This window comes from Gracilinanus agilis, chromosome 4, assembly GCF_016433145.1.
Source record: "Gracilinanus agilis isolate LMUSP501 chromosome 4, AgileGrace, whole genome shotgun sequence".
NCBI classification, from domain to species: Eukaryota; Metazoa; Chordata; class Mammalia; order Didelphimorphia; family Didelphidae; genus Gracilinanus; species Gracilinanus agilis.
In genome coordinates, this window is record NC_058133.1 from 265,013,616 (window position 1) to 265,025,057 (window position 11,442).

The 11,442-nt window shown below is 38.4% G+C and overlaps 1 protein-coding gene across 1 annotated transcript in view; it reads right to left on the bottom strand.

Annotated features, from left to right (window-relative positions):
• Nucleotides 1-1,989: 1,989 nt before the first annotated feature.
• The window catches only part of PPIL1 (peptidylprolyl isomerase like 1), a 19,626-nt gene continuing 10,173 nt past the window's right edge, over nucleotides 1,990-11,442 (bottom strand). Inside the window, exons 3-4 of the mRNA XM_044674343.1 lie at nucleotides 3,054-3,122; nucleotides 1,990-2,456 (exon numbers count right to left, since the gene is read on the bottom strand). Coding sequence (XP_044530278.1) covers nucleotides 2,236-2,456; nucleotides 3,054-3,122 — 290 coding nt within the window. The 3' untranslated portion in view covers nucleotides 1,990-2,235. The remainder of the gene's footprint in view (nucleotides 2,457-3,053; nucleotides 3,123-11,442) is intronic.

An 11,442-nucleotide genomic window follows, 5' to 3' on the forward strand; every position in this document is an offset into this window, starting at 1 on the left:
CTACCAGTTCCTACTTCCAACACTACCTGAATGACTGTGAGCAAATAATCTCCTCCCTTAGCCTGTCTCCTCATCTGCAAAATGGGGAGAATAACACAATACCTCTCTCTCAAAAGGTGTTTGGGGGAGTAGGGGGAGGCACTCTTTTCTAAATCTTAAAAGGGCTATAGAAATTCAAGTTATTATGGAGCCCATGTTCAGCAGGATCCTTACTCATCTCAAACACTCCCACTCAAAGCTCTCCATTGCTCATCCTACTCCCACATTTAAGGCTCCAATTTAGCCCATTCAGAGTTTAGCACTTAATAAAGGATTTTTTTTTAAATGATGTTATTTGGAAAGCAAAGCATCTACTGGGAGTAACAAAGAAAGATTAAAAGATGTAGTCTTGCCTTTGAGGAGCTTAAGGGGGGAGAACTACACAAGTACACCACCAGTCCCATCAACACGGGGGTGAAAATGTGCAGTGGCAGATTGCCTGCAAGCTAAATGAATAGCTCGGGTCCCTCAGCTGAGTCTATCTCGCCCAATCTAAATTTAATTCCCCCTCACAGACAAATACCAGTAGATATTGCTTATGTTCTCTTTCCTCTGTTCTACCTTCTGTTCTAAATAAGAGCTGTTCTTGAATGCAACAGCTCTGGAATACTTTGATGATGATGATGAAGGAAGCTCTATTTCTGCTATAGCTCACTAGAGATCTGTAAACCTAAAACAATGCAAAATCTCAGATATTAACTGTTGCAGTATCTGGGAAGCTTATTAAGGTTAAGATGATGAATAATAGACTGCATGAGAATATTACAAAGGAGAATGACAACAACCAAATGCCAAAATCCATTTTTTGTGTTGTTACCGGTGCAATATGATAGTATTAACTCTACCCCCATTCTCTTCCCCCACGTAACAGGAAGTACATTCTAAAAGTGAAGTATACTACAGTTCTGGTTTGAAGCAGTTAAGGTGATAATGCCTTTCATCTCTAGAGAGCTGCTTTTAGAAGAAAATTTATAATTCAGAGAAATATGGCAGGATTTATACGAATTGTAAAATCAATAGAACCAGGAAAACAGCATATGCAATGACTACAGTGATGTAAATGGAAAGAATACATGCCAACTGAGTGCTGAATAATTATCATAGCCAAACCTGTCCTCTCAAAGAGATGAGAAATGCACCTCTCACTTCTCTTCAAAAATACAGAGGTACTCAATGGTGTGGAACAACTATCCAGCCAGATGGTTGATGGGTTGGTAAGCTTTGATGAATTGTTCTTTTCTTCTTGCTTTCTTATTCTCAGTTACAAGGGATTTTTTTCAAGGGTAAGGAAAAAACATTCAGAAATGAAGGTAACATAAAAACAAACAACAGAATCCATAGTCTGCCATTATGGTCACTGAAGATCTCATTCCTTGCTGGAAAATGGGGAGTTAAACAAAATTATTTTTTTTCTTGAGTGAAATTCATTTTAAAATTAATTATATATAAACCCTCCCACCTAACTCCCTCTTGGAAATTTGAGTGTTGTCTTCTCTGTTGGAAGTGTTTTCCACTTGGCAAAAATTCAGTATGATTTTGTTTGGGGTGTCAGAAACAAAAATATTGTTTGTGCCCAGGATTTCAAAATATATACATGTGTTTGTGGAAAGGGTTTGAACACAAATATGCATGTGTTTATATATAATAAATATATAGTCCTACACACACACACACACACACACACACACACACACACACACACACACACACACAGGCACACAGGCACACATATACAAAATCAGATACAAATTCTGTTGCCATTAGTCACCAAAGTCAAGGAGTAAGACTCCCTGGAAAGAGATTAGGTTTGGAGTGAATAAGTCTACATTTACCAGTATCTCCTGATTCTATTTAATTTTTTCCCAGATGGATCAAAAGAAACAAATTCAGGAGAGAACAGCTCTGGTCAATTGCTATAATAGGTGTATGTACAATATTTTGACATTTATATCCTGAGGAGAAGGAAAAAGTATCTTTTAATTAAAATGCACTTTCATCTGTAGTGCATCTGAGACACTGAGCTTAATCTGCAGAACAAAACTGAAACCATAAATCCAAGGATGACTCGAGCAATAGATGCAAATGCAGAGGTCATTTTGCCCTGAAGTCCACAGGTCACCTAGGAACTGGCCAGCTAAGAACTCTCCAATGAACTTGCTGGGACTGGCCATGGATGTATCTGCCTAGACTCCAATTTTATCCAGATGGGTAAGCCTTGATAATCTTCACATCATCAACAGGACGATCCTGGGCATTTGTCTCTACCATACCCACTCGATTCACCATCCCTATGCCCTGACACACACGGCCAAAAATGGTGTGCTTCCCATCAAGCCACTGGGTTGGGGCCAAGGTCACAAAGAATTGGCTGCCATTGGTGTCTGGCCCTGCATTGGCCATTGCAAGAATTCCAGCCCCTACAAGGGAGAAAAAGGGATAGAAAAAGTAGCAATGAACCTCTTAGCTTCACAACAGAACTATTAAGGATTCCAGAATTTATGGTTTTCATTCTGGTCTTCATTACACCTTGCTTAGAATCCCTGCAAAATCCCCAGTCTTAGTGGACTATTTTAGACTACCTCCTTTATTTCTCTTCTTGGTCCCCAGGCCATCCCAATTCTTAGATGAGTACTTCTCAGGAAAATATATTCATATCTGCTTTCATCAGACCTTTTGCCCTCTCTCAAGATGACTGATATATTACCCAGAATCCTCTCCCTACTACTCTAGTTCAGCAAATCTTCTCTCTGGGCAGCTTCTGAAATCCCACCAATAGCAGTATTCAGCAAATACTTAGAGGCCAAAACACCTCAGAAGAGCTCTTTTCATTACTCAGCAAGCCATGAGGAGATACCTTTTCTCATAGCTGCCAATTCTTTTTGTTCCACCAGAGCTAAGCAGCTGCCAGAACCCATGCTAATCTCCCAGTCACCTGGAGTGACAGCCAAAAGAAGAGCTTTTTACATTTTAAAACCCACTTCCCTGCCCTGGCTTTCTGGTCTGATTATACACACCTGTGAATTTCAATTCTGGATGAAGTTCATCTTCAAACTGTTTGCCATAGATAGACGCGCCACCTCTGCCTGCCCAGGAAGAGAATGAATGAATTAACTGCACAACCTCACAACAGGAAAGGGACGATCCAAGGTCAAAGGACTTTGACTCAAAAGGGAAAGAAATGTTAATGAGCAGTCCAAGCTTCTCCTCATAACTCCCTTAGTCTTATTTAAAATTACATAGCCCAGCAGGGAAAAGAACCAAATATCATTAAAACACATACAAATCAGAGTGGCCACAGTGGATTCATTGAATACCATTTCTTGTTATTGAACATTATCATTAATGACCTAGATGGTAGAATAAATCAGAGAGGGGTCAAGGCAAAGAAGGAATAGGCCCAAAGCAAGTAGCAACACAGAGGATAAGAATTAGTAAGACCTTTGAGTTGAAGTGGTAAAAATCAAATAAAATGAGGTTGGACAAGAAATAGGTTAACACAAAACAGCTAACAACATCAGCAAATGTGACCACTGGGAAACCTTTACCAAATGGTTGCCTGAATATAGTGATACTGAGCAATGTATCGATTTACATAGTCCTAGCCCTCCAAGAGCTTATAGTAATTTATAGAAACTTCAATAGAGATAAAAATAATAGAGGGATCTAAATGTCTCACAGGACCATAAGCCATACAAAAGCACAGCCGGCTGCTTTTAATCAGAATGATGCTGTAGGCATGAAGTGTAAGATATGTAGGAACCACAATGATATCGAATGTATATGCCATTTGATACATACTTGGTATGGTTTGACTCTTACTCTGTCCAGCTATGACCTCTGAAGCTACCATTCCATTCCAATATAAAAGCTGTTTCTTTTAAAAACAAGTAGGATTAAAAAACAAAAACAAAAAACTAAAGCAGGATTAAAGACTTTCAGAAAAACACAAGGATCAGTCATGATTCCATAAGATATTTGCAGAGGCAGAATGGATTTGGGGTACAGAATGAAACATTTAAAATTAGTTTAATTTTTTAAAGGAAAGTATAAAACATTAAAGCAAGCAAGACTTGCAGCAAACATCATAAAGACAGATAATTCCAACAATATCCCTACTACTCCCATTTAGGAGTAGAAAATCAAATGTAGGGGATAAGGTTGAGAAGTTAAGGCAAGTAGATTCTAAAAGTTCAATGCAACAAATGTTTTTATGAGGTGGCTCAGTAGATTGTGAACCAGGCCTGGAAAAGGGAGGCCCTGGGTTCAAATCAGACCTCACAGACACTTCTCCTTGCTGTGTGATCCTAAGCAAGCTGCAACTTCCATTGCCTAGGCCTTGACTCTCTTCTGCTTTGGAACCAGTATATAGTATTGATTCTAAGACAGAAGGTATGGTTTTGTTTTGTTTTTTAATCAATCACCAGTGAAGCCAATGGTAAAATTTAGCTTTGTATAATTCTAACAATATTGCTAGAACAGAAACAAAAACTAAAGCAAGTCAATCAGCCAAAAACATTTGTCCTACATTTATTGTGTACATGACCTCATATGAAGTCCTTTAGGGAGACACACTATTGGTGCTATACTTTCTCTAAAACATTGTGAAAGAAGGAAGTGAAAGGGAGATGGACTTCCTTCTCCCTGGCCCCAGATCATCCAGAATCCATTAAGACTCCAAAGAATCTTGTGGGGAAACAAGTATTTCAGAGTGGTCTTATCCCCCATCACTCCTACCTTTGTCCCTTCCTCTCTTCTGGCTGGCCACTGACCAACCCCCTCCCCAAACCCACCTCTGTGGAATTGAATCCAGAATCATCACTTGGACCCTCAGGTCCTCTTCTCTACTTCCCAAGGATAGATCATCCAAGTTTCATACTTCAAGAAAGGATGTAATTAGGGGCAGCTGGGTAGCTCAGTGGATTGAGAGCCAGGCATAGAGATGGGAGGTCCTAGGTTCAAATCTGGCCTCAGACACTTCCCAGCTGTGTGACCCTGGGCAAGTCACTTGACCCCCATTGCCTACCCTTACTACTCTTCTGCCTTGGAGCCAATACACAGTATTGACTCCAAGATGGAAGGTATGGGTTTTAAAAAAAAAAAAAAAAAAAAAAAGAAAAGAAAAAAGGATGTAATTGCTTACATTACTTGGATGAACAAGGAATCATTAACCACAGTCTTTCCAGGAAGATAGACTCCCATACCTTATCACTTGCCCAGACATTCACTGCATCCTAGGGTCCTCCAGACCTTACATCTGCCATACAGCAACACACATCCTCCAGACCCCCAGGCACAGAAATCTGATCTGCCCTTAGGCCTTTCCATCTGCCTTGCTGAAACTCCCTCAGGACTTCCAAGTTATCCCTCCTATCCAAAAGTCTTTCTTTCTATCTTTTCTCTCTTTCTTATATGTTTGTCTCCCCTAATTAGAAGATAAATTCCGAGAATAGGGAATGAACCACTTTACTTTTTTTGCCTTTTAAAAATTGATCACATTTTTAGCATCCTTTTCTTTTTAAATTTTAAGTTCCAAATTCTCTCCCTCCCTCCCAACCCTTTCCCACCCACTGAGAAGGCAAGCAAAATTACATTAATTATTCATGTAAAACCATGCAAAACATAGTTCCTTATTAGCCACATCAAAAAAAAGGAAAAAAGCAAGAAAGTTATACTTTAATTTGCACTCAAGAGTTCTTCAGTTCTTTCTGAAGGTGGACAACAATTTTTCTGAATGCTTTGTGTAGTTAGAAATATCTTGAATCCCTAAAACTACATTACCCAAATTTCCTTTCTATATTAAACAGAATGCTTTTCCCTTTGTTCACGTTTGCATTGCCCCGTTTGTTTTGCCCCATTTGTATATAGTTTGCTGTAACTCCTCCTGCTTGCTCTTTTGCTCCCTCGAGTGGGCTGGTTAGTACCTTTTTAGTTAGTTTTTATGTGTGCTTATTATTAATAAAATATAAGTTATTAGATATTAATTTTAAAATTCACATTTGAAAGTGCCTTGGATCATGGTATTGATCAAGGCAGCCAAGTCTTTCATAGATGATCATTATTACAACATTGGTATTACTGTGCACAAAGATCTCCTGGTTGTTCTCACTTTACTTTGCACCAGTTCATCTCCTCAATCTCCAATTCTTTTATCATCACAAAAATAGCTACTTTAAATATTTTTGTACATGTTAATCTTTTTCCTTTTATCTCTTTGGGGTTCAGACCTAGTAGTGGTATTGCTGGATCAAAGGATGTGCCCAGTTTTATAGTCCTTTGAGTGTAATTCCAAATTGTGCTCCAGAATAAAGAGACTAGTTCATAACTCCAACAGTTTATTAGTGTACCTATTTCCCCTCAATTGTTTTAGTATTTGTCATTTCTGATAAATGTAAAGTGATACGTCAAAATTGTTTTAATTTACATTTCTATGAGCATTTTTCATACGACTATATATATAGCTTTGATTTCTCCTTCTGAAAGCTACTTGTTCATATCCTTTGACCATTTATCAATTGAGGAATAGCCCTAATTCTTATAAATTTACTCAGTTCCCTACATATTAGAGAAATGAGGCCTCTATTAGAAAAACTTCCCATCAAACTTTTGATATTACTTCATTGTCTATGGTACTTTTTAGCAAAATGTAGTTTCCCTGATTATCGCTTTTAAGTAGGTCTATTTTTGCTTTTGCTTTGTCTGAGATCATGATTTCTACTCCTGCCTCTGAAGCATAAGAGATTCTGCTCCAATCCTTTATTTTAACTCTGTGTGTGTTTCTCTGTTTCAAGTATTGTCTCTCTCTTATAAACAACAGATTATTGGATTATGGTTTCTAATCCATTCTGTTATTTGCTTCTGTTTTATAGGTGAGCACATCCCATTCAGATTCACAGTTATGATAACTGAGTATTTCCTTCCATCCTATTTTCTTCTATTTAGTCTTCTCTCTTTTTATCCCATTCCCCTCAAAAGTCTTTTTTCCTTTATTGAGGTATTACTTTAAATTATTCAGAGGAGAATATTGGGAGATTTCAGCTGGGCTGCTGCTTATATTATCCATCCTGGTTCTTCCTGAATTACTTTTCTATTTCTCTCTCCAGCTAGCACAGTTCTGGGCAGATAAGTGCTTAATAAATTGCGTTCTTCATTTATCCAATCATTAACCAGTCAACTTCTTTTGCATACTCATGACATCAAGTCTAAGTACAGTGACTTGAGCCCAGGGCTTTTCACTAAAAAACAAAAGAATTCTCCAAACCTTCCAGGTCCCCCAGGCGAGTAGGTGTGGATTCTCAGTAATCTGTTTTCCTATCTCTATTACCATCTTGAGACCCTTTCTTTATACTCTTTCCTTCCTTTCTAACTTTTCCACACATATTTAAGACACAACATCCTATTTCAGGGCTTATTTACATGGGAAAAGCATGTATATAAATTCAGGAAAGAATTTTACATAAACGAAACTTCATCTGGTTCCAAATCAGGCATCCCACACCAAAGTTCTCCCAGCCTTAGCCATCATGATTTCACTCTGAACTAGAAATGGCACCACTGCATTGCCTCCTCTCCTGTTCTCAGAAGAAAATAAGGCATCTTCTTTTCTTTCTTTTTTAAAACTCTTACCTTCCATCTTAGAATCAACACTGTGTATGGGTCCCCAAGGCAGAAGAGTGGTAAGGACTAGGCAATGGGGTTAAGTGACTTGCCCAGGGTGACCCAGCCAGGAAGTGTCTGGGGTCATATTTGAACCTAGGACCTCTCATTTCTAGGCCTGGCTCTCAATCCACTGTGCTACCCAGCTTCCTGCCTGTAAGGCTCTGAGAGCTGGCTTTCCTACCTCTGGTTTCTCCCCCTTACTTCTGCCATTGCCAAATGAATCTTCCTAAAACACCTCTTTTATCACAGCACTCTCTGGCCTGGTTCAGAACCTAAAATAGCCTCCCAGCTCAAATCCAAAATCCTCAGTCTGGAAGTCAAAGGTCTCCATTAACTGCCTTAACCTTATCTCCCAAACACCCACCCACCATTTGCTCCAGTCAAGCTGGTGCTTAATGCTCCCCAGGCACACCATGGTCCCTTCTGTCTCTGGGTCTTCGCTCCTACACTTACCCTGGCCTCCTGTTAATCAAAATATTACCATATCTTCAGTTCAAAACTGAGATACTCCATGAAGCCTTCAGGGACTAAACCTCTACCATGACTTTTCCCTTGCTGTAAACTCTTTCAGTTCTCCTCTAAACAGAGTCTATACAGCAATAGCAGGCATTTCCTTAGTAGGTCTCACCTCCTCAGCTAGATTTCAAAATCCTTAAAGGCAAGAACCATGGTATTTATTTCTATGGACTGGGTGACCATAAATCACTCTGCTATAGCATTTTAAGGTTTACAAATATCTCTCAAGATTAACAACTCTGTGAGGTTGTTATGCAAGGATTTTTATACCCATTTTACAGATAAGGGAGCTGAGGTCTAGAAAAGTGACTTGTCTTGGTCAAACAATTACTAGGTATTAGTGTTAGTTCAGCTAGGGACAGCTGGGTGGCTCAGGGGATAGAGCCAGGCCTGGAGCTCAGAGGGCCTGGGTTCAAATCTGACCTCAGACACTTCCCAGCTGTGTGACCCTGGACAAGTCACTTAACTCCCACTGCCCAGCCCTTACCTCTCTTCCTCCTTGGCCAATACATAGTATTGATCCAAAGGCAGAAGGAAAGGGTTTAAAATAAATAAACAAACAAACAAATAAATGAATAAATAAATAAAATAAATAAACAAACAAATAAATAAATAAGTGGATGAATGAATGAATAAATAAATGAATGAATGGAGATATATATATATATACACACACACACACATATATATATATATATCTCTTGACTTAAAGGCTCATACCCTTTCTTCTACAACATGGTCCTTCTATACTTCATTTCTGTTTATTCAACAACTTCTAAAAAGGTAAAACTGAGTGGAAGGTGGTAATTCAGGGTTGACATTTTGTTTTTGTTTTTGTTTTTTAAACCCTTACCTTCTGTCTTGGAATCAATCCTGTGTATTGGCTCCAAGGCAAAAGAGTGGTAAGGGCTAGGCAATGGGAGTTAAGTGACTTGTCCAGGGTCATACAGCTAGGAAATGTCTGAGGCCAGATTTGAACCTAGGACCTCCTGTCTCTAGCCCAGACTCTCAATCCTCTGAGCCACCCAGCTGCACCCCCCTTAGGGTTGACATTTTAAAAGTTATCTGCACACAAGTAGCTACTAAAATCATTCATCTGGATACTGCTGAGGGGGAATAAATGTTGAGAGAAGAGCAAAGATTCTAGGATTAAATTTAGAAGATGCAAATGGGTAAAAGACAAAATGAGATGGAGATAAATCAATGGAATCAGAGGAGTATTCAGAAAGAAAGGTGATTTTTAAAAGAACAGCTACAAACTTTGAAGAGAGTATCTAAAGAAAGAAGTAGGTCAATAAAGAGAAATCAAAAAGGTATAAAAACTGAGAAAAGATGATTGGTTTTTGGCTAAAAGGAAATTAGTACTGGCCTCTGAGAAAATAATTCTAAGAAATAGTGAGAAAACTAGTCAGAAAATCATTCAGGCTAAGGTTACAAAGGGCAAATGAAAAATAGGGTAGTAAGGTTTAAAAGAAAAACCTCTTTCAAAAAGAAGACAAATACCTCACACCTAGCAGACTGGCCAATATGACAGTAAAGGAAAATAATAAATGTTGGAGGGGGTGTGGCAAAATTGGGATATTAATACACTGTTGGTGAAGTTGTGAATTAATTCAATCATTCTGGAAGACAATTTGGAATTATACCCAAAGAGCTTTAAAAGAATGCATGCCCTTTGATCCAGCAACACCACTACTATGCTTGTACCCCAAAGAGATAATAAAAAAGGGTTGTATGAAAATATTCATAGCTGTGCTCTTTGTGGTGGCAAAAAATTGGAAAATGAAGAGGTGTCCCTCAATTGGGGAATGGCTGAACAAATTGTGGAATGGCTGAACAAATTGTGGTATATGATAGTCATGGAATTCTACTGTTCTGTAAAGAACTATTTGATTTCTATAAGACCTGGAAAGACCTCCATGAACTGATGCAGAGTGAAATGAGGAGAACCAGAACACTGTACACAGTAACTGAAATACTGTGGGACAATCAAATGTGACAGACTTTGCTACTAATAGCAATGCAATGATCCAGGACAATTCTGAGGGACTTATGAAAAAGAACGCTATCCAGATCTAAAGAACTGTGGGATTAGAAATGTAGAAGAAAAATATATGATTTATCACTTGTCTGTATGGGTATATGATTTGGGGTTTTAGTTTTAAAAGATTACTCTATTAAAAAAATGAATAATATGGAAATAGGTATCAAGTGATAACATATGTATAACCCAGTGAAATTGCTAGTCAGCTCCAAGAGGAGAGAGGGAAAGAAAATGAATCTTGTAACCGTGGAAAAATATTTAAAAACAAAAAAATAAAAACAAATAAAAAAGAAGACAATATATTTAAAAACAGAAGGGCAGGAACAAGAAGGAGGAAAAAATAAAGATACTCAAGAGAGAAGGGATGAAGAGGGAACCAAGGCTTTCATGTCAAGCTGAAACAGGCTAGAAGCCATAACTCCTTACCAAAACCATCAACAAAAAGCTGCAGATTTCTAAGCCTCTGCTCCAAAAGTTTTAATAGACTACTATGGACAGAACTATGGGTAAGCCAAATAGCCAACCAGGTCAAAACAAAGGTGGGCACAATAAAGAACACCTTAATTCTATTTTATTGATGCGTATATTTTTAGTGCCAGAAAATTGTACTCCCAGGGGGCAGCTGAGTAGCTCAGTGAATTGAGAGTCAGACCTAGAGACAGGAGGTCTTAGATTCAAATCTGGCCTCAGACACTTCCTAGCTATGTGACCCTGGGCATGTCACTTAATTCCCATTGTCTACCCTTATCACTCTTCTGCCTTGGAGCCAATATACACTATTGACTCCAAGACTGAAGGTAAGAGTTTAAAAAAAAAAATTTTACTACCTATGTCACTTTGGTATTTTTCTTTTTTTTTTTTTAAACCCTTATCTTCCATCTTTTGGCAGAGCCAAAAGAACATTGTACACAGAGACTGATACACTGTGGTAAAATCGAATGTGATGAACATCTGTACTAGCAGCAATGCAATGATCCAGGACAATTCTGAGGGACTTATGGAATGCTACCCACATTCAGAGGAAGAACTGCAGGAGTAGAAAATAGAAGAAAAACAACCACTTGAACACATGGGTTGATGCAGACATGATTGAGGATGTAGACTTGAAACGACCACACCAATGTAACTATCAATAATATGTAAATAAGTCTTGATTGATTACACATTAAAACCAGTGGAAATGCATA